This window comes from Cervus elaphus, chromosome 22 (genome assembly GCF_910594005.1).
Source record: "Cervus elaphus chromosome 22, mCerEla1.1, whole genome shotgun sequence".
Classification (NCBI taxonomy): domain Eukaryota; kingdom Metazoa; phylum Chordata; class Mammalia; order Artiodactyla; family Cervidae; genus Cervus; species Cervus elaphus.
This window is the reverse complement of record NC_057836.1, coordinates 8,953,628-8,978,807: the sequence shown is the minus strand read 5'-3', so window position 1 is coordinate 8,978,807 and position 25,180 is coordinate 8,953,628. Positions and strand designations below refer to the sequence as shown.

The 25,180-nt window shown below is 52.6% G+C and overlaps 1 protein-coding gene across 1 annotated transcript in view; it reads left to right on the top strand.

Annotated features, from left to right (window-relative positions):
• The window catches only part of CACNA1I (calcium voltage-gated channel subunit alpha1 I), a 121,439-nt gene that overhangs the window by 49,933 nt on the left and 46,326 nt on the right, over positions 1-25,180 (top strand). Inside the window, 3 exon segments of the mRNA XM_043882136.1 lie at positions 14,505-14,664; positions 21,238-21,553; positions 22,919-23,011. Coding sequence (XP_043738071.1) covers positions 14,505-14,664; positions 21,238-21,553; positions 22,919-23,011 — 569 coding nt within the window.

Below are 25,180 nucleotides of genomic sequence, written 5' to 3'. Positions count from 1 at the left end.
AGCTGTCTGGGAGCGGGAGGAGCAGTTCACCTTTGTCCCCTCCTGGTCCTAGGGAGACTCCCTCGGGGCAGAGAAGGGGCATCCAAAGAGGCCATCCTGGCTGGCATCCTTTCTGTCCTTCCCACTTGCCACCAAGCCTAGGAGTCTTCTTAAAGATCACCTCATTCTAAATCATCTTTACCCCTTTTAACAAATGAGGCCAGTGAGGCCCAGAGAGAGGGCCATGGCCAGCCCAAGGTCACACAGCAGGTCAGTGGCAGGGACTGAACTGGAGCCCGTTTCTAAGCAGCACGCTTCTCCCAGGGGTGCATGTTTCCTTCCCCAGGCCCCATCTCCTCCTGGGAACCTGGCCACAAGGCAGCCTTTATTCCCGCAGCGCCCAGAACTATGGTGTGTAGCAGGTGCTCAGTAAATAGGTGTGAAGTGGACCCGCTGGGCAGGTATATCGAGCAGCTGTCCTGTGCTGCCCATGCTCAGACCGAGAGGTGCCAGGCATGTGGAAGGCACAGGGGTGCAGGGAGGGGCACAGTGGGGGGCACTGGGGGTCTGAGGTGGTGTCTGAGCTGAGACCCAGTGGAGCATGGGGGCTGAGCCGACAAGGGAGTATTTTAGAGACACCTTGGCAGCGGTGAGCAAGTGGATACAAGACTGCTCCCGCAATGAGGGTGAACGATGGCCAGGCTGGGCAGGGTGGAGAGGAGCAGGTGGATGGAAGGTCTGGTCCTAACTCTGGAGAGGCCTGGAGGGGATCAAGCCTCTGACCTGGGCAACCTCAACCTCAGCAGGGAGGGCACCGGGCAGGGGCTGCACCTCTCCTGGGGGTCCCCCTCAGGGAGAAAGGCAGGGCTGCCCTCAGGGGGCGGCGACCACGTGGCCAGTCACCCTCCTGGCCATGCAGCCCACAGGCCTGGCCCCCTTTCCGGAGATGGTGTACCGGGGTCACACAGGGGTGTTTGTAGGCTATCCTACTGTCTGCATCTCCCGTCAGGTCTCAGGGTCTGACAGTCATGGGAACAGCGATGTGACAGAACATTTCTGAGAGATGGTCTGGGTGGGAGGTGGGCGGGATAGACATGCAGGGTATGGGTCTTTGTGGATGTGTTTCTGTACATTTGTGCATGTGTGTGTGTGTGTGTGTGTGTGTGAGGGTCTCTCTCTTTGAGAGACTGTGTGTATATGTGTGTGCACATGTGGGAATGTGTACATGAGGGTGTGCACATGTGGGAATGTGTACATGGGGGTGCGCACATGTGGGAATGTGTACATGGGGGTGCGCACATGTGGGAATGTGTACATGGGGGTGCGCACATGTGGGAATGTGTACATGGGGGTGTGCACATGTGGGAATGTGTACATGAGGGTGTGCACATGTGGGAATGTGTACATGAGGGTGTGCACATGTGGGAATGTGTACATGGGGGTGCGCACATGTGGGAATGTGTACATGGGGGTGTGCACATGTGGGAATGTGTACATGGGGGTGCGCACATGTGGGAATGTGTACATGAGGGTGTGCACATGTGGGAATGTGTACATGGGGGTGCGCACATGTGGGAATGTGTACATGAGGGTGCGCACATGTGGGAATGTGTACATGGGGGTGCGCACATGTGGGAATGTGTACATGAGGGTGTGCACATGTGGGAATGTGTACATGGGGGTGTGCACATGTGGGAATGTGTACATGAGGGTGTGCACATGTGGGAATGTGTACATGAGGGTGTGCACATGTGGGAATGTGTACATGGGGGTGTGCACATGTGGGAATGTGTACATGGGGGTGTGCACATGTGGGAATGTGTACATGAGGGTGTGCACATGTGGGAATGTGTACATGGGGGTGTGCACATGTGGGAATGTGTACATGAGGGTGTGCACATGTGGGAATGTGTACATGGGGGTGCGCACATGTGGGGGTGTGGGCCCATGTGCCTCTCCTCCCCCCACCTCACTGCCCGTGTGAGGGGCTCATTTGTGGCTCCTGGCTGTGGGGGTCACTTGCAGGCCCCAGTGCCAGTCTGTCCAGTTCTCTACAGAAGGGCAGAGCTGGGCCCCACGCTCATGGAGGTTTTGATTTTGGAGGGGGCAGCCCCAAGGGCCCAGAGAGGAGTCCAGGTTTTTCCTCAGGGGCTTCTTTCCTGCTAATAGGCTTTGCTAGGAGGCCCAGGGCTGCCCGAGATGGGCAGTTCTGTTCCCTCTCTGAGCTGTTTCTGCCTCTCAGCTGACAAACGAATCTCTTGTTTTCTCAGAACCTGGCCTGGGGGGCAGTTATTGAGAGCATGAACGCTCTGGGATCCAAAACAGCCGATGTGCCTCACTGCTGTCCCCGAAAGGGACTTTAAGATAAATCCATCTTCATGAGCAACTTAACAGGAACCTCAGGCTGTTGCAATGGGTGCACTAATCCAGACCTCACCACTTCCTTCCCAGGTGCCAAGAGCTCTGCCCAGAGTCACTGGGAATGAGTGGCCTGTAGGGGTGGGGGGTCACTTAGAAGTGTCTCTCTGAGAGGTTTGGTTGGTTGCCTTCTTTTTTCCTAGCTGTTTCCCTGAACATTCCAAGTCCTCCCATTTATCCTTTTTAGGCCGTGCCGCACGGCATGGGAGATTTAGTTCCCTTAGTCCCAACCAGGGATCGAACACGCATCTCCTGCATTGGAAGCATAGAGTGTTATCCACTGGACTGCCAGAGAAGTCCCCCGTTTATCTTTATTGCTGCTTCTGCCCTGGGACTCATTCAACAATAGCCTGTAGCTTTCCATTTGGCCACTAGATGGCAGGCTAGAGGATTGGGATGGCGAAGTCAAATTATGAGTTATTAATTGCAAAGCTGTGGAGAGGGAGGTGGCTGCCTGAAGTTTGCCTGAGCAACCAGGAAGACTCAGTTGGGTTGTCAGGGAATGTAAGTTCTGCTTCTGAGCTCTGCTGAGAGTCTGCTGTGTGACCTGGGAAGCCCTTGGGAGTCTCTGGGCCTGTTTTCCTATTTGTACAAAGGAGGAGCAGGGACTTTGTCCAGGATGGATGGGGCCCCTGGGGGTCATGCTCTTTACAGAACATCATAAAATGTGTCCCTCCACTCCACCCCTGTAGGTGTGTCCTGACCACTCAACCATTGGCAGATAAAGGGCAGGAGATAGCGTAGAGGAGCCGGTTGGGGAAGGAAGGAAGAAGCACTAGACTGCCAGTCAGGAGGCTGGGTTCTGACTTTTTATAAGTCCTTGCTGTGTGACTTTTTATAAGTCGGTATCCCTTTCTGGGCCTTGGCAAGATGGGGCTGATTTATCTTTGAAAGTGCTCCCTCCTGGCATCAGTTGACTCCAGGCCTCAGCCACCCTACACACCCCTCAGTCAGCTGTTCAGTTCAGTTTAGTCACTCAGCCGTGTCCGAGTCTTTTCAACCCCATGGACTGCAGCACGCCAGGCCTCCCTGTTCATCACCAACTCCTGGAGTTTACTCAAACTCATGTCCATTGAGTCAGTGATGCCATCCAACCATCTCATCCTCTGTCATCCCTTTCTCCTCCTGCCTTCACTCTTTCCCAGCATCAGGGTCTTTTCAAATGAGTCAATTCTTCGCATCAGGTGGCCAAAATATTGGAGTTTCAGCTTCAGCGTTAGTCCTTCCAATGAATATTCAGGACTGATCTCCATTAGGATGGACTGGCTGGATCTCCTTGCAGTCCAAGGGACTCTCTAGAGTCTTCTCCAAAACCACAGTTCAAAAACATCAATTCTTAGGTGCTCAGCTTTCTTTATAGTCCAACTCTCACAACCATACCTGACCACTGGCAAAATTATAGCTTTGACTAAATGGACCTTGTTGGCACAGTTCATCTGTGGTGCCTCCCAAAGCCCATTGACCAAGTCATTTAGATATGAAAAGTGCTTTTTCTCCGTTAAGAAACTAGGGCAGTTACTGCTAAAGCCTGAGCCAGCTGAGTCTGAACTGCTGGCCCACCTGTGCCCCTGTATGCCCTGACCCAGGCTGTGGAGGGGGTTGGGAGGGAGGCCTAGGGAGCTCAGGGCAGCTGTCCACCTCCTGGAGCCCTATTTGGCTGACAACCCCTGGGTCAGCAAGAGTCCACCTCTGTGCAGGGGCCTCTGGGCTGGGGCTGGGCTGGGCAGGGCCTGGGGACAGGGTGGCAGAGCTGACAGTGCTGAGTGGAAGGCCTCTATCGGGCCCCAGCTGCAGGCTCAGGACTGGAGATTTGCTCTCTACTGACAGGCCCCAGTTCTGGTCCTTTCACTTGCCCGTTGTGGGACCCTGGGCCTCTATTTCTCCAATGATAAGATGACATTAGTGATACCAGTTACTATATGGTTTTCTAAGGACAAAATGCTCCCATGTGTGTAGAGAGCTTAGCATGGAGCCTTGTATGCAGTAAGTGGTCAACAGGTGCTACTCTAATGAAGAAGGTGCTTGGGAGTATTGGGGTTGGAGGGTGAGGGCATCAGGACCTCTTCACAGAGGTTGCTTGTGGAAAATGCTCATGAGGAACACAGAGAGTGCTCACCAGGAACACAGAAAACTGGGAAGGGTGGTCCTGGCAGACGGAGCGGGATTACACATGCCAGGCTGAAGAGGAGCTGTTCTGGGACTGTGTGTGTATCTATGTGCACATGTGGGGTTGTGTGCACGTTTTAGTGCGTAGGCGCAGAGCACTGCATGTCACAGGGAGGTGTGAGGTGAGCGTTCCACGTCTTCTAGGGATTTACTAATAATGATAAGTGGCTAAACTTTATCATATACTTTACACGAACTGTATCATAACAGTCCTAGGATGTTGGTACCATTGTGATGCCCACTTTACAGATGGGAAAACTGAGGCAGAGACAGCTTGAGTAACCTCCTGAAGGTCACACAGCTGACCAGAGCTTTGTGTTTCCTTTCACAACCTCCTTCCTTTCCTTTTAGTGCATAGCTATCTCAGCCACCCACTCCATCTGCACAGGGACATCAGGAAAGACACCTGCCCACATCCAAGGTCAAAGCAGAAGGGCCCCATGGGCTGAAGTAACGGCCCCTTCTCTACCCCCAAGTTTGGTGTGGTCCAGACCTCTGAATGCCTTTCATTGTCAGGGTGAAGAGTTCTTGTGGTGCTGGGCCCTTAGTAGCCTGAGGGGGATGAGTCACGGCAGGAAGGAGGATGGTAGAGTAGTTAGCGCGGAGCATGGTGTCTGAGTTGCCCTGCCAGTGTTCAGAGCTTGGGCCCATGTTAGTTAGCTGCCGGACCTGGGAAAATAAACTTCTCTTGTTTTGGACCCCTGTCCGCACAAGGGGGATGACACATGGCACCTCATTGTGGGTTAGTCTGCAGTGCCAGATGTAGAGCAGGTGCCTGGTGAACTGCTCCATCCCCACACCATCAGAGGGAGGGTCCCAGTGTCGGGGCTGCAGACCGCAGCATCCAGAGCAGTTAGACCAGGGTTTGTGCCTGGGATCTTGGCCACCTCTCAGACCTCAGTTTCTCAATCCATAAGGTGGGCCCCAGCCCTCCCTTGCTAGGCTATGAGGTAGCAAAGCATCTTCATGACACCTGCTCCTAGAAGGTGCCAACACCATACATTGATCACGTAGGGGTCTCAGGTTGTCGTTTAGTCGCTAAGTTGTGTCTGACTCTTTTGCAACCCCATGGACTCCACCCTGCTAGGCTCCTCTGTCCGTGGAACTTTCCAGGCAAGAATACTGTTGAGGGTGGCTATTTCCTTCTCCAGGGGGTCTTCCAGACCCAGGGACTGAACCCACGTCTCCTGCATTGACAGGTGGATTCTTCACCACTGAGCCACCGGGGAAGCGTCTCATACTCCACATGTCATATTCCAGATCTGTTGGCACAGGGCTGGGGTGCCTGAAAACAAAGCTTGCATGAGAATCTCAGCACTTTCAGTTTGTGTGTGTGTTCAGTGGGGCTTGGGGCGCAGCTGAAGAAGAAGAAAGGTCTGGCAGCCACCTGGGAAGGAAGGGAGGGAAGGAGGGAGGTGGGGAGAGAAAAGAGAAGACATTGACCAGGGGCCCGATTTCCCCAGGGCTGCTCCTTTCAGAAGAGATGGGGGTGGGCTGGAGAACATCTGGGCAGAACATCTGATGAGAACAGGAAAGAGCAGCCAGGACTGCGAGAGGAGAGATGCTTGGGGTGGGGATGGGGTGAGGGCAGCCCTCTCCTCCCCGCTCTGCCTCTGCACTGGGTCAAATTCTGCTTTACACATCAGGAGGGTGTGATTCTTGGCCAGGACACCAGATCAAGAGAGAGAGCCACTGCCTGTGTGTTCATTCCTTCATCCATTCATCCAGAGGAGCATCCGCAATGGGGCCACGGAGCCAGGCCTTGGGTCAGACGTGGGGATCATGGAGAAGGCTCTGATGCCGCCCCGTCTCTGTAGGCAGATGCTCAAGCTGGGCAGCTGTAGGCCTGGGGCCAGGTGCCCTAATGGGGGCAGCCGGGCTGAGGGGAGGGGCTCCCAACACCGTACTTTGAGGAGGCTTCAGAGAGGAGTGGGCAAGAGACTTTGGAAGAATGAGTGAGAGGACATCAGGGGCCGTGGTCTGGTTGGGGACCTTCAGCAGGACAGGCCTGGTGCCACCCCCCCTCCAGGGTGTGAGCACTGACTGCCTTGGGGAGGAACCAAGGCCTCCCCCGGGGTGGAGGGCACAGTGCCGCAGACCCCCTTGTGCGGGCATTGCTTCTCGTCTCAGGAGTGGGCACTGGGGCCCCCCTTCAGTCCTCAGGCCCCTCCCCTCGGGGCTGGGGCCAGCAGCTGTGTCCTTGGCCACCCGGCCGTATGCTGCCTGGCCCGGCCTCCCGGGCACCCACTGTGCCTCTGATTAGTTGGCACTGGCCGTGGCAGCAGCAGCACACGGCCTCTCCCAGCTGCTCAGCAGCCTCTGCTGACCTGGGCAGACCAGGGAGAGAGGGGGGCCCCAGGGCCAGCCGCTGCTTCGCGGCCCCTTGCCCCAGGCCTACTCCCTTCCTCCTGGCTGCGGGCTGGGCCCCTGGCAGAGGCTGGCACGAACTCGGCTCTTTCTACTTGAGCTGGCCTGGCAGAGCGGCCGTGCTAATCTGGGCTGACAGCTCCTGTCTGCAGAGAGCACCCCAGACCTCCAGGGGAGAGGCCTGTCAGGAAGTGCACCCCCTTCACCTCCTGGGTGCCCCGCTGCCACCAGGGGCCCTTGTCTGGCTGATGCCCAGCTCTCCTTAGGGCAGAGGGCCTGGTCCAGGGGCTCGCTGGCAAGAAAGGGGTGAAAAGGTTGAGAAGCTCCATCAGTGCAGCCAAAAAATTAAAAAATAAAATGCCACCTACAAACCGTTTCTACCCTGATGCCACCCACGTGATGCTCCAGGCCATACTTCTCCCTCTGAACCCCAGACCCTGAGATCTGATTTCACACAGGTGTACACCAGGCACCCCCAATTCCACATGTCCTTGCAGACCCCCATCTCCACTGAGGGCTGCTATGTGCCTTTGGACTCAGGCCCCCAACCTTGGAGATGCCCCGGTTCCTCTATTCCACTCATACCCATATCCTATCCCCGACTCAACCTTCGGAATGCCTCCAGAACCCTGCCATGACGTCCCTCTCCACTGACACGTCATCTGACCTCAGCCAGATGTGTGTTATCAGGATGGCAGGTGAGCGAGAGCTGGGCCAGGCCAGGTGGCTTGAAGTGAAGCAGGTGGACCAAAGGCCCGGTCCCCACCTGGAGAGTCCCTGGAGAGTGCCCAGTCCCAGCATCTGGCGTGGGCAACCTCAGCAGGGAGGGCACCGGGCAGGAGCCTATGTCTCTCCTGGGCACCCCCTTAAAAGAAAGAAAGAAAGAAAGAAAGTGAAGTCATTCTGTTGTGTCCGATGCTTTGCGACCCCATGGACTGTAGCCCACCAGCCTCCTCCATCCATGGAATTTCCCAGGCAGGAACACTGCGGTAGGTTGCCATTTCCTTCTCCAGGGCATCTTCCTGACCCAGGTATAGAACCATGTGTCTTCCGCATTGCAGGCAGACGCTTTACCATCTGAGTCAGCAGGGAAGCCCCGAGGGCTCCCCATTTCAGTCCCAGGGGAAGGCAGGGGGTGCCCTCGGGAGGCAGTGGCCACTGTCAGCCTCCTGGCCGTGCAGCCCACAGGCCCGGCCCCCTTTCCAGTGATGCGTGTGCGGGTTCCGGGGCCACACAGGGGTGTTTGTAGACCATCCTGCAGGCTGGGGTCCCTAATGGCCTCCCTCTTCGGCCCCAGCCCACACAGTCGTTTTTTCCTCAGCAGCCGGGAGACCACGTCTGTCTTCTACCCGCGACTCTCAGCGCCGGTCAAAGCTGGAGCCACACGCTGTCCTGCAGGCAGCCCTGTTGCCCTCCCACCTTTGCGCGGCTCCTCCCTCTCCTGGAGAGCTCTCCCCGAAGTGGGCACACAGCTGCTCCGTGCGTCTTGGCAGGGCGGCTTTACCCAGCCCCCGCTTTATACCAGCTGGACCCCCAGCCCCAGCCTGGTTCTCCCGCCCCTCCCCCAGTCTACTCTTTGCTTTTGTAGCACTTACCACCCAACAAAGGAAGAAATGTACTTATTTATCATGTTTGCTGTTTCTTTGTATCTCGATTGTTGTTTAGATGCTCAGTCGTGTCCAATTCTTTTGCGGCCCCATGGACTGTAGCCCGCCGGGCTTCTCTGTCCATGGGATTTCCCAGGCGAGAATACTGGAGTGGGTTGCCATTTTCTTCTCCAGGGGAATCTTCCTGGCCCCAGAATCAAATCTATGTTTTCTGCATTGCAGGCAGATGCTTTACTGATGAGTCACCGGGGAAGCCCTTTCCTCTTCCTACCCTTACCTAGAATGTGTGCTTCACAAGGGCAAGGGTTTGATCTGTTTTTGTGGATGTGTTTTTAAACTGATATATCCTTAGAGCTTAAAAGAGTGCCTGGCATGTAGTTGGCCCTCGCTCAACATTTGTAGAACGGATCCATCCACCCAGCCCATCACTCCTACATTCGTTCAGGCTGCCCCCCTCAGAGGGGTTACTCTGTCCTGGGCCCCAGGCTGGACTGGGGGATGCAGAGCACCCCCGGTGGGCTTTGCACTCCTGGTTTCCAGGGAGAGAGGAGGACAGAGCTGTGATGAAGGATGACAGCGTAATAAGTGGTGTGATGGAGGGCGGACGGGGATGTGGCAGCTCCTTGCAGGGGCACGATCCCAGCCATGGGATCCAGGAGAGGTGACCACACAGCAGAGCTCTGAAAATGGAGGAGAGATGGCCTAGTGAGCATGTGCGAGGGCCCGGCAGTGACCCAGAACCTGGGCTTCCCAGGGACTGGAAGTGGGTCAGTCTGGCTCCAGCACGGACCCCGTTGTGCCCTGGGAAGTGAACTTGGCGCTGCTCTCAGCAGCACAGTAGTAAAGAAACCCCCTGTGGCAGAGAGTCGGGGGGCGGTCAATGGGGGTCAATGCACAGGTGGGAAGTGGGCGTGCTGGGTGTGCCTGCAGTCTGGTGGAGCAGCAGGTTCAGGTGTGGCATGGACAGGGGGGATGAGGCTGTGACAGACTGGAGCCTGATGGTTGGGGGTCCTGTCATTGGGGGGGGGTGGGACAAGGATTTACACTTTCCCCATTGGAGTGGGAGGCTTTGACTTTGGGGGCATCCCCTCCACCCTGATCTGAGGTGTTCTGGCCTGGGGGTCTTCCTGAGGCTGGACAGGACCCACTGTCTTCTGTAGTTGAGGCCACTGGGGCCCAGAGAGGGCAAGCTCTGCCTCAAGGCTGCCCAGCAGAACTGGCACCCAGGTGTCCTGGCCTGAGCTGGTGCTCTGTTTGCTCATCAGAGAAAGGGTTCGTTGGATGTTCTGAGGACTCTGGGGTCCTCTACCATCTTAATTAGGGGAGCAGGGCTCCAAGCCACACTCATGGGTCACCTACAACCTGCCCTCATCAACGCCCACCTGGTCTCCATCCAAGGCTCAAGAGTCACAGAGACCAAAACCAGATAATCTCATCCCGAGAGAGGAAAAGGGAGAGCCACTCATCAGAGAGGCAGGAAGCCTTCTAAGTATCTGGGGGTGAGAGTCAGAGAAGGCTGCCTGGAGGAGGAGGCCTTAGCTGAAGAGAGGTGTGAAAGATGAGCAGAAAAGATGGTCTGAGGTAGATGGTGATGGGTCTTAAGGGCAGTCTCTGCCTCTCTTTCCACCTCTGTTCTCTGTCTACAATTCTCTCTCTGTTTCACTTTCTCTGTCTCTCTCTCCTGTATCGGTTGCCAGGGGAATCAAGGGCATGGCGGAACCCTCCGACTTGCTTGAGCTAATTACTTGACTGTGGGCGTTGAAAGGAGGATTAGCTGGGTCCTCGTGAGGTCCTTCCTGGCTCCCTAATCCTGTGGCCCCTGTTCCCCAGCGCGGAAGCGATGAACTTGCTCTGAGTCCCTAATTAGCTAATTATGCCCTGGCTCTGTGGCCCTGGGGCTCCCTGGGCCCCAGGGGGGCTGTGAAGTGAGCTGGGGCTCATCTCAGCAGAGGGGAGGGAGGAGGGGAGGAGAGACAGGGCTGCCATTCCGGGAAGCCGGCGGTCAGGCAGGTTCTCAGGAGCTTTTCAGAATTTCAATGTCCTGGAGAGCTGGGAAATGTAATTAATTGAGCAACAACAGCTGGGCCCTGGGGGGAAGCAGGCGGGAGCAGCCAGGCTGGGATGGTGCAGAGGTGCCTCCTCCAGGTCTCTCTGATCCCACCGCTTCTCAGGGCCGCTGCCTGGCCCTCCATGCTTGCCTCCCGCCTCTGTCCTGTCCTCCAAGATTGTTCCATTGGCTTTAAAGTCAAGAGCTGATCAAGGGCTCAGCCTGCTTAGAAATCTCCCAAGCAGAGACTCCCGGATGCCCTCTCTGACTGGTCACTCCTCCATGACTTTGCCACCGCTCCTGTCATCCTGCAGGGCCCAGCTCGAGTCAGCTCCTCCTGCGATGTGCCTGGAGCTCCCTTACTCCCCAGGCCTCATCCCTTTCCCCAATGCTGAGGTCCCCTGTCCCCTTGCTGGCAGACTGCAAATTCTGCAGGGGGTGAAAAATGGGATTTGGGATTTCCCACGAGCCCAGCACTGTGCCTGGTATGCAACAGTACTTGTAAGTGTTTGATGAATGAATGAATGATGGGGCACCAGAAAGGCCTGTGACTGACTGACTTAACATTTGGATGGATTGCAGGCTGATTGCTCTGATTTCTCACTTCCCTCTTCTGCACACCCCCTGTTGTGGGGGCGGATGTGGGGGGAGTGGGGTACTGAGCCCTCACTCACCCTGGCTTGCTCTCAGTTGAAGAGCAGGAGCCTGCAAGAGAGCCCCACTGCCTTTCCCAAGAGGAGGCTGACCTAGTTTTGTGGGGTGGGAGGATGGGGGTGAGCATTAATTATTGATTGGAAATCACTCCATACAGAGCTCGTGATGCAAATCCCAAATAATTATCCTCGTTAATAACTACCTCAGCCATCGCCCCTGGAATAAATAAAAATCTGGACAGAGCCACTCTTCTCCTTGTCATCATCCTTTCATCCTCCCCTCTCCAATATTCCACCCCCTCCCCATGATTTAGCACATTGTTCATTCACAAGCAGTCATTCAATAAATGCTGGCTGAAACTCTGCTCTGGGCCAGGACCTGCTGGGTCCTGGGAGTACTGAGGTGACTCAGAAAGACCCTATCTCCAGAAGCATATAGCCCAGTGGAAAAAACAGGAGAGTAAATGGATAACTATATATCAGGGTTAGAAGATAGATGTTGATGTAAATGGTGCCTTCAAGGTTGTGCAGTATGCAACCTGCACAGCTGTACATGACAGCCTACGGTAGGTCAGAGGTGCTAAGGTGGCCCAGAACAGATGAGCGAGAGATAGGTTTAAAAGGGGTATGGGAAGTCACAGAGAGACTTCACAGAGAGAAGGCAGATCCTTAACTGAGCTATGGTGACTGAATAAAGGTTTGCCAGGCACAAGAGAGGTGGAAGAGTGTTCTAGAAAGAGGGAACAGCATGAGTAAAAAAAGCATGAAGATGTGAAATCCCATGGTATCTTTGTGCCCGTGTGCTTGCTAAGTCAATTCAGTTGTGTCCGACTCTGTGTGACCCTATGAACTGCAGGCTTCCAGGCTCCTCTGTCCATGGGATTCTCCAGGCAAGAACACTGGAGTAGATTGCCGCGTCGTCCTCCAAGGGATCTTCCCGACCCAGGGATCGAACCCGCGTCTCTTACGTCTACTGCATTGGTAGATGGGTTCTTTACCACTAGTGCCACCTGAGACTTAGGGTGCATACTGGGGACAGAGGGAGGGAGAGAGGAAGATGAAGCTAGAGAGGGTACACAGGAATCACAGGATCTTGGGTGGGGTACACTCAAGGGTGACCCACTAGCTCTTGACACTGTTTGGAGCAACAGACACTTCTGTGGACCTTCTTCCCAGAAAAATTCATGGCATCATACTTGCATATTTTACAGCAATTTCATAAGGTTCAATGACCTCCTATAGTCCTTCCAGAGACCTCCCCCCACCTGCCAGGGATCCACAAATCCTGGTAGCTGATGAGAATGCCAGCAGTTTGTACACATGGTGATGACATGCCCACATTTGTGTTCTAGAGTAGCTGTTATCAGAAATTGCCCCTTCTCTGCCCTGGGCTCTGCTTTCCCTGGGCTGGCTTCAACCCCAGACAGGCACTATCCCTGGGAAGCAAGATGGCCCCAGCAACTCCAGGCTTCACTCCTCCCAACTTGTAAACTCTGCAGCAAGAGAGCATCCCTTTTCCTGTAGTTCCATCAGAAGTCTCATTGCCAACTGTCATTGGTCTTAGGTAGAGTCACATGCTCATCCTGGACCAATCACGGAGGCTAGGGAAACAGACTATGCTGATTGGCCAAGCCTGAGTCATATGATCTCCATGTCAGCCCACCCAAACCATGGAACTGGAATGGAAGAGTGATGCTGTGTTCAGAGGACTGGGAAATAGGGGCTGGGCAAAGCCACAAAGGTGGCCCACCTGTCTGGGACTTGCATTCCTATGGATTCTCCAGCAACTGGGGTGGCTGGATCTTCTTGAGGAGTCAGGAGGAGTGGGTGACATGCAGACCATTACCAAAGTCGTGACAGTGGATGACATCACCCAGACTTGAGAGAGCAGGTGCTTTTCACAGCTGGGGGATGGAGCCCGTGGGGAGAGAGGGCATGGAGGGTGCAGATGGGTCAGCTCAGGCAGGTGGGGCAGAAGGGAAGAATGGGGAGACAGATGTGAAGAGTGGTAAGTGTGTGGAGTGGTGCCAAAAGCTGAGCCTGTTCTCCACTTCCTCTGTGGGGTGGGAGCCCCAGAGTTTGCTGAGACTTTGGTGTGGGCCCTGAGCTGGGGAATCTTTGTAGCATGGTTATTGTCTTCTTGGGCCCCTCTGCTGAGGGGTCATATCCTCCAAGAGGGGAAAAGACTGGTTCAAGGTCCCACAGGTCCCAGAGGCCAGCAGAGTGAGGAATTGCACCCTGTTCTCTCTTTATCGGGGGCTATGTGTTTTCCACAGGCCTTCCCTACCTGCAGAGTTTTGGGATGTCAGATCTCCCAAGGAAGTGACTGACATGTTCTGTCCCCCTCCCCATGCCTGCCTGAAGCCCCATTCAGGTCACCCCATCATGCTCCCTGGAGATATCTATCTCCTCTCTCATTTCCCCATTTTCTCCTCTTATTGCCTCTGGCTTGGCTCGTTCATTGCAACTATTTCTAAGGAAAGGAAAAGTCCTCTTCCTCTGGCATCAGGCCAGGTCCGGGTACCTTGGCAGGCCAAGGTTCTTCTCTAGGTGGTTCTGAGAGCTCTGCCTGATTCCATCATGCAGTGGGGTTGGTCAGCAGGATGGTTTTGGTTGGTACTGATGTGTCCTGTCATGGTCAGGGGACCACTAACTGTTCTAGAAATGAAGGACACTTAGGACACATTTATTAGGGAACCAGTGCCCATCCTGGGTGGGTGCTGGGAATAGGGAGATGAGCTAACCTCAGTCCCAGACCTCCGGGTACTTGGGGGCTACAGCAAGAGTGCTAACTTGGTGTCAGGACACCGGGTTTAAATCCAGACCCTGCTGCTTCCTATCTGTGTGAACTTGGGCAAGTAGCTTCAGTTCTATGAAGCTTTGGTTGCCTTTTCTATAAAATAGGGATAATATTACCACCCTCATAGAGTTGTCATGGAGACTGAAGAGCTCGTATTTGTGCATTACCCCGAAAAGCATTTGGCACATTAAAAGTGCTCCGTAAATATCTGCTTATTCACCCATGATCTAGTGGAAGTATAGCGGGATGCAGAGCCATATTCATGGCTTCTGGGAGAAGGGGCAGGTACCAAGGAGGAGGTCTGTCTGGTGGCCACTGAGCAGGTTGAGGGCAGTGAGGAGCCCCTGCCCACTTGTCCCACCTCTCCTCTCACCACCCCTTCTCTGTTCCTCTAACCCTGCTCTCTCTCTCTCCTCTCTGGGCCCTCTGCCCCTGTCTGCCAATCCCTCCACCCTCCCCTCTCCCAGGTATGCGGATCCTGGTGAACCTGCTCCTGGACACACTGCCCATGCTGGGGAATGTGCTCCTGCTCTGCTTCTTTGTCTTCTTCATCTTTGGCATCATCGGCGTGCAGCTCTGGGCTGGCCTGCTTCGAAACCGCTGCTTCCTGGAGGAGAACTTCACCATGTGAGTGCAGCCCCCCACCCCTGCCCTAGGACCCCTGGCCAGCTTTACTTAGGGCATTGTTTGTGCAGAATGTTTCCAGGTTAGGAAGGTCTCCCTATTGAGCACCTGTTCCCCATCCTTACTCCTGGTGGAGCAGAGAGATTAAGGGATGTACCCAGGCGAGTTGGTGGTAGGTCTCCCATGAATGGCTGGACACCAGAACAAGCGCAAAAGGCCTTAGAGCCCTCAAAACTGTTATCACAAAGTCCCGGTCCAAGATAGGCCCTTAGATGCTAATTCAGCTCCTACTGACTCTTACTTAACACATAGTTTTAACTTACTGTGTGAAAGTGAAAGTGTTAGTCACTCAGTCGTGTCTGACTCTTTATGACCCTATGGTCTGTAGTCCGCCAGGTTCCTCTGTCTATGGGGTTTTTCAGGCAAGAATACTGGAGCAGGTTGCCATTCCCTTCTCCAGGGGATCTTCCCAACCCAGGGATGGAACCCGGGTGTCCTGCATTACAGACAGACTCTTTACAGTCTGAGCCACCAAGGAAGCAGGAAGCAACTTACTTGGTAATTGGGACCAAAAGAGTGGAAGCAGCAAATAAGAAGGAGGTTGGGTAGGAGGCTAAGTCCCAAGCAGAAGTGATGACAGCAAGGGAAAACAAGATAGAAAACCTCAAAAGCAGACATGAAACCTGGCTGTCTAATTACAGCACAGACATTCCTATCGGTGACTCTGAGTCATCAGGGAAAGGTCAGCTTGCATTTGGCCCACGTGTGTCTAAAAGCAGTGGGGGTGGACAGCTCCCTAGAGAGAGGCTTGTCCAAAGCTATGTAAACAGAAATTGAGCTGTGGCTCTTGGAGAAGTTGGGTTGAGTCGTTGGAAAAATTGGACATCTGTAGCATCTCAGCGAGGAGGGGTAAGCGGCGGCTTTGAGTACACATACATGGCCATATGTATTTGGACATGACTAAGCTTTCATTTCGTTTCACTAATGTGTGTAAGTGCACTCCTGCTGTGTGCCAGGCCCCAGGGAGACAGAGGTAGGAGAGCATTTTCATTCATCCTGTGACTTGACACGCTCACCCAAGCAGCGGCACTTGCCCAGCTCGGGGGAGGATGCAGCAGAAGGTGGGGTTCCAGCCCTTGGGGATCGAGGGGTGGGCACAGGTGTAGGCTGGGCCTCCCTGTCCACCTGACTGTTGGTTGTGGGGATGGAGCTATGCTGGAGAGCCAGGGGGAAGCCTGGGGAAAGAACTGGCTCCCTCCAGAGCGCTGTGGGGGCAGATCAGGGGCGGGGCACCCTTGTGGGTCAGGGCCGTGTGTGGGGGAGGGGAGCACTCAGTGTCAATCATTTGGAAGGGGCGGGCCCTGCTGCTCCTGTTCTGGCCTGCACAGATGGAGATGGGCAGGTGTGAGCTCTCAGCTTTGGGGGTTCAGGTCACATCCAGGCCCCCCTGGTCCCCCATGGATCTTTTCCTCGTTCATCCCGAGGTGGCCCCCTCTCATTCACCCAGCTCAACCCCAGTGTCACCTCCTCCTGGAGGCCTTCCCTTACCACCCCTTTCCCCCAAACATTATCCTGCTTGATTTTCTTGGCACTGTCTCTGTCTGAACCTGTCTCACTTGTGAGTTTATCTTCAGGGTTGCTGGGCATCTCTAGTCCAGTTTATTGATTTGGTTAGCAAGGATGACACGCTCCTGTGTGACACGGGTGGTGGTGGTGGTGCTTGACTTTTGACCCCAAGCAGAGACCCAGAAACTGAGTCTGAGAGAGGAGAACCTTGCTCCAGGACCTCCAAAGCCTACCATGACCACCCCCCAGTGAGTGTGCACAAAGCACGCCCCAGGCACACAAGCCAAGATGGTCAGATGGAGGGTTCTTGATGAGCAAGACGATGCCACCCAGCTAGGAAGTGGCAGGGCTCCGTCTCGTGTCCTCTGCAAAGCATCTGCTCCCTTCTGGCAGATTCTGTCTGGGCATTAATGCACACGCACGACTATTTACACCCCAGACAGGTTTTAAAAATGAGAATTGCTTTGGCGATGTGTCTTGAGTGTGTCTTAGATCAGTGTTTCTTATTCCACAAATGACCACAGCTCAGTGATCCGGCTTCTATTGATGGACTTTGTGTGGTTACCAGGTATTTGCTTTTACGTGGAAGCCTGCAGGGAGCGTTGCGTATGCTTGCCATCTTTGTATGCCCTTGTGTGATCAATGATTAGACTCATAATTGCTAGTGGCAGTGTAAGACACACCTCTGAGATACTGTGGGTTCGGTTCCAGACCACGGAAATAAAGTGAGTCATACGATTTTTTTGGTTTCCCAGTGCATGTTAAGTTATGTTTACACCATCCTGTGGTCTGTTTTTTTTTTTTTTTAATGTTTCTTTTTATTTATGTGGCTGCCCCAGGTTTTAGTTGCAGTACTCGGAATCTTCGATCTTTGTTGCAGCATGTGAAATCTTTAGTTTCGGCATGCAAATTCTTAGTTGCAGCATGAGGGACCTACTTCCCTAACCAGGCCCCCTGCACTGGGAGTGTGAACCACCGGGCAAGTTGTCTGGATTCTGTTAACTGTGCAGTAGTATATAAAAAAGAACATGCCCCAGCTGAAAATATTTTATTGCCAAAAAATGCTAGCCATCTCTGCTGAGACTTCAGTGAGTCATAGTAGCAACAACAAAGATCATTGATTGCAGATCACCACAACAGACATAATAACAATGAAAGCTTGAAATAGTGCAAGAATTACCAAAATACGACACAGAGACACAAAATGAGCAGATGCTGTGGGAACAGTGGTGTTGATAGGCTTGTTTGAAGCAGGGTTGCCACAAACTTTCACTTTGTAAGAAGTGTAATAAAGGAAAACTTAATAAAATGAGGTATGGGGACTTCTCTGGTGGTCCAGTGGCTAAGACTCCACATGCCCAATGCAGGGAGCCCTGGGTTCGATCCCCAGTCGGGGAACTAGATTTTGCATGCCGCAAGTAAGTTTGCACACGCCACAACTAAAAAGATCCACATGCCACAACTAAGATCCAGGATCCCACGTGCTGCACCTAAGATCCAGTGCAGTCAAATAAATAAGTAAATAAATGTTTTAAAAATAATAAAATGAGGTATGCCCTGTGCCCATTTACAAAAATATTTTTTTATTTTTAAATTGAAAGATAAACACAGAATTATGTTGGTTTCTGCCAAATATCAATATAAGTCAACCATAGATATACATATGTCCCCCTCCCTCTTGAACCTCTGTGTCCATTTTTTATTTGCCTTTTTTGGTTAAGGTATAAAGTACACTCTGGCAAGCTATTAAGTGCTGTGGGGCTCGGGGTGCTCAGTGAGGCTTTCCCTGGATTAAGCACCAGTGTAAATCTACCCTGAGAAATTCACAGAGCCCAACAGGGCTCTATCCTGCCCCTTCCTTGTCACCCTCCTCCTCGCCCCAAATAGCCGCTATTCTGATCTCTTTTATCACCATGGACTCCCTTTGCCTGTTTCTGAGGTTTCTTTAGATGAAATCATACAGGCTTCTGTGTCTGCGTCTTTTGCTCAGGGTCCTGGGTCTGTGAGGTTCATCCAAGTTGCTGCATGTATCAGTAGCTCCTTTTTTATTGCTGTGAGGCTCACTGACTGAACACACCACGACGTGTTGTGTTTTTCCATTCTCCTCTGGATGTGGGTGGTTTCTGGTTCTTTGGTTCAATGACTCATGAATATTCTTGCCCATGTCTTTGGGTGGATATGGCCGTTCCTTCTTTTGGGTAAATTCCCAGGAGAAGAATTGCCAGGTGAAGGGAGTGCCTGTGTTTACTGGCTCGTAAATTTTGTTAAACCGTTTTCCAGGATGGTTGCACTGAATGTTTGCTAGCAAAGTCTAAGGAGTTCCAGTTGCCCCACATTCTATAGCGATGTTTGGATTGTCAGTCCTTTAATTTTTACTATTCTAGTGAGAGTGCAGTGGCGCCTTCCTGTGGTTTTAATTTGCAACTTAATTTGAATTTTGCTAATGGCTAGTGGTGATGGGCACTTGTCTGTGTGTTTATCAGCCATTGGTATATCTTCATGTGAAGTACCTGTATGGTTTTTGCCATTTTAAAATTGAATTGCAAAAAAAAAAAAAAAATTGAATTGCCTTTATTTTTCTTATAAATTTGTAGCAGTTCTTTATATTCTGGATTTGAGTCCTTCAGTGGATATATATATATATGCTTATGACATATATCATATATTTGATTCCAATTTGAATTTTATGTTTTCACTCTTTTCTCCCCCTTTAAAATTTTTTATTTTGTTTTTTCTTTTTCCATTTTTATTTCTTTTTAAAGATTCTTTGTATTTCCGTATTTTTTCTTTTCTTTTCTAATTTTCTTTTTGTCTTTTTTCAGTTTTCACTTTCTTAATGGTATCGTTTGATTGATAAACAGAAGCTCCCCAGTTGTAATGAGGACCAGATTCTCAATTACTTTTCTAGTATTATTTTTTGTATCCAGTTTAAGAAATCTTTTTCTAACCCAAGGTTATGAACTATCCTCCAGGGTTTTCTTTTAGAAGCTTTCTTGTTTGTATCTTTCACATTTAGGTCTGTATTCCATTTCAAATGATTTTTAGTATGGCATGTGGTTGGGGTCAAGATTCATTTTTCATGTGGATGACCAGTTGTCCCAGCAATGCTGCTGGAGAAGTCCATCCTTTCTCCATTGAATTGACAGAGTGCCTTTATTACCATCAGGGGACCATATGTATTTGGGTTACATGTCTACATGTTAATTGTTGATGGATGTTACCAAAGTGCCCTCTAGAAAGGTTGTGTCAATTTATACTCCCACCACTAGCGTATGAACATGTCTGTTTGCACTCACCCTTCGCCACACTCAATATTATCAACCCTGAAATGTTTGCTGTTTGGATGGATGTAAAATGATCTCACTGTAATTTTTGTTCATATATTCCTGTTATTAGTGAGGTGAGTATCTCTTCCTGTATGTTGGTCACTTTGATTTCTTCTGTGATTCTTTCATCGTTTATTCCCCTAGATAGTGGCTTCTTTTTCTTATTGAGTTATAAGAGATTTTAGTATGTTTTAGATGGTTATGTTGTATCTGTTTTATGTGTTTCAAATGCTTTATCACAGGGGATGGCAAACTTGGGCCTGTTTTTGTGAATAAAGTTTCATTGGAACACAGCCATGTCCACTTGTTTATCCGTTTTCTGTGACGGTTTTTATGTTACAGTGGCAGAGTCGCATTGTTAGGACAGAGACCATGTGGTTTGCAGAAAGAAAAAAAAAACTTACTCTTTGTCTCTTTATGGAAAAGGTTTGCCCACTTCTGCTTTATTGTAATTTGTTGTTTGTATACTATTGTTCATCTCGTAGAGATTCTGTATACTCAATCTTGTCAACCTTTTTCTTTATAGGTTTTGGATTTCATGTGTCTTATATAAGAAGGCCTTACCTATCCTGAGTTAACAAAAATACCTCATATTTTCTTGTAAAGCTTTTGTGGTTATTTTTGTTGCATTTATGTTTTTTAATTCACCAGGATTTTATTATTTAAAATTTTATGATATATTTTGCTTAACCTAATATGTCCAAAATATTATTTGCAGTGTGCAATCAGCATAAACAATTGAGGAGAAAAAAACATTCTTTTTTCCTTTCAATGCCATGTCTTCCAGAAGTTTATTTTTGTATATGGTGTGAGGTAGGGATCTAACTTTATTGTTTTCCAAATGGATAGCAAATGTCTTAGCACCATTTATTGCCTAGTCCTTCTGTTCTCCATGGATCTGAAAAGGCTTCTCCATAATATACCAAGTTCTCTCTTATACCTGGGTTTTTCCCCATGCTCTGTGGTGCTCCACGAATCTTTCTCTTCCTGTGCAATACCACACTGTATATTTTGACCTCTCGTAGGGCTGTACTCCACTCATCTTTATTGTTTTACAAAGTTGTCTAGACTAGTCTCCCATTTATATAAAGCCTAGAACCATCTGGCCAGGTTTCATAGACAAAAGCATGTTGGAATTTTGGTTGGGAATTGCCGTGAGTCACAGATTAGCTCCCCAGGATGGGCAGGGCAGGGATCGCCATCTCTGTTTTACAGATGAAGAAATTGAGATCCAGAGAGGGGAAATGACCAGCCCAAGGTCACATAGATGGGACAGGAAGGTACTTACCTTGATTTGTTGAATCAGTAAAATTCAGCATTCATATATTGAGCACCTGCTGTGTGCTGACCAAACAGTGTGCAGGCACTAGGGGTGCTGAGACCCAGTCCTCGCCCTAAAAGAGCTCCAGGCTCCCAGGGAAGTTGGGTGCATTTCCCCCAAGAGAAATAATGGGAGTTTGTGCAGGGCCTCAGGCTCCCTGAGAAGGGGAGACCTGGAACTTCCTTCAGTGAGTAGGTGGGAGTTTTTGTGAGGATGCCAGAGGTGGAGAAAGGTGTCCCAGGCAGCGGGAATAGCATGTAGGAAGGCCTTGAAGCGATGACGGCTGGTCATTCCAGTCCTGCCGTGCTGCGTGGCGGTGACCCCTCCCCTTCTCCTCTTCTCTGCACCGTCACCTGTGGACAGACAAGGGGACGTGGCTCTGCCCCCCTACTACCAGCCGGAGGAGGACGACGAGATGCCCTTCATCTGCTCCCTGTCCGGGGACAACGGCATCATGGGCTGCCACGAGATCCCTCCGCTCAAGGAGCAGGGCCGCGAGTGCTGCCTGTCCAAGGACGACGTCTACGACTTCGGGGCGGGCCGCCAGGACCTCAATGCCAGTGGGCTCTGCGTCAACTGGAATCGCTACTACAACGTGTGCCGCACGGGCAGCGCCAACCCCCACAAGGGCGCCATCAACTTTGACAACATCGGCTACGCCTGGATCGTCATTTTCCAGGTGAGGCCCTTGGGCCGGGCACCGGCCCCTGTGCTGGGGGCTGGGGGTGGGCAGGGGTGGAGGGAACAGCTTCACCCGGCCCTCTGTGCTAGGCGTTTGCAACCTGAGTCACTGAAGTCTGCCTGACCTGCCAGCACAACAGGCACTATCGCGCCCATGTTCCAGACAGAGCAACTGAGGTTTGGAGAAAGGACTGCAGGCCCTCGAGTGTGTTGCCTGAAGTCTTTGTGCCTCAATTTTCTTATCGCTAAAATGGGGGTGGGACTTCCCTGGCGGTCCAGTGGTTAAGATTTTCACCTTCCCATGCAGGGGATGCAGGTTCAATCCCTGGTCGGGGAGCTAAGATTTCACATGCCTTGCAGCCAAAAAACTAAAACATAAAATGAGAGTAATATTGCAACAGGTTCAGTGAAGACTTTAAAAATAGTCCACATCAAACAAATTTTTTAAATTTAAAAAATGGGGGTTATAACAGCTTCCTCCCCGCCCCCCAACCTTGAGTGGCTGAGAAGAATAAAGCAGACGATGTGAGCAGAGCCCAGCGTGCAGTGAGTGCTCGGTCAGGGTTACCTTCCTGCTGAGGTTGGAAGGAACAATGGGGCAGATGCAGAGGGTGGTGGCTGAGAAGCCGCTGAGAGGGCTGCTCTGCGAGCTTTGCTCTGGGGAGCAGCAGAATCATAGAATTCAGAGCCCAAGGTGTGATGTGATCATAGCCCAGCATCTGTGTTTGGAGACCTTCCAGCCCCAAGAGGGGGAATTGCTCTGTGCAGTTGCCCAGAAGCCAACAAGAACGCAGTGCTGGGGAGGACCCAGAGTTCGTCTTGCCCAAGCCTGCTCTGCTTTTCCTCTCTGGGAAAGTGCGTGGGGGACAGAGTCACACCAAGCTCAGCACAGCCACTGTCCCTGGCTCAGCTGAGCTGCTCCCCCAGCCCTGCCGGGCGGGCTTTGTTAATCCCATGCACTGAAGAAGCAGCTGAGGCTCAGAGAGTGGCCCGGGGGTGAGCTGGAGTTGCAACCCAGACCCCCTCCCCGCCACCTGCTTCCTCCAGTCCTTCTGCTTTGCTGTGGAAGACTGAAAGGTAGGGAGCTCTGGAGCGAGAGGGACCAGGTTAGAAGTCCCCGATCCACTCCTTGCTGGCTGTGTGACATTGGACAAGTGTCCTAACCTCTCTGAACCTCAGTTCCTCACCTGCATGTTGGGGATGAGGATGCCTGCCCAGTGGAGCCCTTGGGAGAAGTATGAGAGAGAACACGTGTTGTGTCCCCGGTGCACTGGGGGACCTCTGTCTGGGGCACTGCCTGCTGCCTGACTTTCCGGAGGTTCTGCCGTCTCAGCCTGTCTCTCCTGCTCTGTTCTGGCTGCAGGTGATTACTCTGGAAGGCTGGGTGGAGATCATGTACTACGTGATGGATGCTCACTCCTTCTACAACTTCATCTATTTTATCCTGCTCATCATAGTAAGTGTCAAGGGAGCTGGTGCTCTCCGGGCAAGCTCCAGGACCCATGGGCCAGGGGACAAGAGAGTCTTTGGGAGTCCCCAGGGTGCCCCTCCGAGCCCACACAGCTGAGTGGGAGAGAGCAGGAGGGGCAGTTTTTAAATGTACCCGAGCCACAGGTAATTGAAGGAGCTTGTTGGGTGTGGCTGCTGGAGGCATCCATCACTTCTGATTGCCTTCATTTCTCGTTTCTGGTCATTGAAGTCCATCCAGCACTCGAGTTTCTCTGCCTTGCAGTCTCTGGGAATACATTCTTTTATGACCATAGCAGAGATGCAGCCCCCAGATGAAGCTTCTCAAGAGCTCCAGCATCTCCCTTGTTCCTGGGGCGGGAAGATGAGATGCTGTGAAACCGAAGCCTGGGGTGGCTTCCCAGGAAGAGTCTGGAGGGGAGACTGAGCTGGGTGTGGGCTCCTGGAGCTCCTTGGAATTCTTGGAGGGACCCACATCTCTCGGGCATTTCTGCCTTGTGGGGGAGACTTGGAGGTGAAGGGGGGCTCTCTCTACCCCCAGAGAGGGCCCCTCTGCTGGCCAGCCCCTGTACCCCCACCACAGTCTCCCCTAAGCTTAGAGCTCCTTCACTCTGTCATACCTGACAGCCTAAGCCACAGCACAATCCCCAAATGTCAAGGTGATTCACTCCCAGGAGAGGCACTGCTGGCTCCCTGCTGTAGGGGTGGGTTGTCTGGTTTCCTGGTGTTAGGAGGGGGTGCGCTTGGCGCTCTGGGGCAGCACCCCCTCCTGGGCTGCTGGGACTTTGACCCGGGGGTTCAGGACAAACTGAGCTGAGATACACCCGCTGCTGGCTTAGCTTCAGTGCCTTCCTGGGGGTGCTGGGACGCTTTTCATAAGGAAACACTGCAGATAGAAGGAGAAGATCCCAGGCTTTGTTTGGCATCCCTACCCATCCACTGGCTCATTCATTCCCCAGCACTTTCAGGGAAGCCTGCACTGTGCCAGGCCCCGAGTGCTGGGTACCGAGCAGTGGATCTGGTCTGCCCTGCCCTCTGGGAGCTCACAGTCTCATTGGGGAAAACGGGCTGCAGCAGGCAGGGACCAGCCGCATCTTAGGAGCCGCCACAAAAGGAAGCCCAAGAGGCTAAGGGAGTCCAAAGGAGATTTCTCGCCCAGCCTGGAGAAGGGATGGGGAAGTGAGAGGCTTCCTGGAGGAGATGATGCCAGCATCAAACCTTAAAGGCTGGAGGGGGAAGAGCCAGAGGAAGCGCATTTCTGGGCAGGGGGCGCCTTGTAGAGACCCTGAACCCAGACAGAATCCTGCAGTGGGGCGGACTCTGAAGCACTGGGGTGGCGAGAGGAGCCTTGAGATTCAGGGAGAAGCAGCCAGACACTTCATCTGCTTCTCCTGATGGAGTTAGGAGTGGGTCTGGGAGTGGCGACTTTCAGCGTGATCCTGGGCAGGCCCCTTGGCTCCTAAGCTCACGGTGAAGTGGGGAACAGTGACGGCCCCTCGTTCACGGGCCCCGGGGCGGGTTAGAGACAGCTCCTGGCACTCAGTACTTGCTCAGTAAATGTGTCCCATGGCTATTGTTGCTGCAATTATTGGGCCCCGGGTGGCAGCCCCATCGCAGGGAAAAGGGTGGCTGGCGGGAAGCTGGGGTGCTGGGTTGGCCAGGTGCTGGGAAGGGGGCAGTGAGCAGTGCCTGAGCGACCATGCTGTCTTTTGACCCTCACAGCCCTGGCCAGGCCGGGTTACCTGCCCATGTCTCAGGTGTGGACCCTGAGCCTCAGAGAGGTGAGGCGCTTGGCTTGGACCACACAGCCAGTGAGGGTTCTCAGCCCTAAGACCCAGGTCCCCCACGCTCCTTCTGGCTGGATAAGTCCTAAGCCCGTCTGAGCCTTCTGTTTGACAGATGGGGAAAATGGAGGTCCAGAGGGAAATGGGGTGCTGTCTGGTCACCCAGGGACAGTGGCTGCAGAGGCAGGCTGGGCAGAGGCTGCCAAGTGTGAGATCCCAGCAGGTGGGGTCCATGTCCCTCACACGGGCCTGCGGAGCCCGTTTCCCGGAAATACAGAGAGTGAATGAGTGAGGCATCTTCTTACTTTAGAAGCAGGGGATTTTCCCAGAGTCCTCTGGGCCAGGAAGCCCCCTACAACCCTCACAGCTCATCT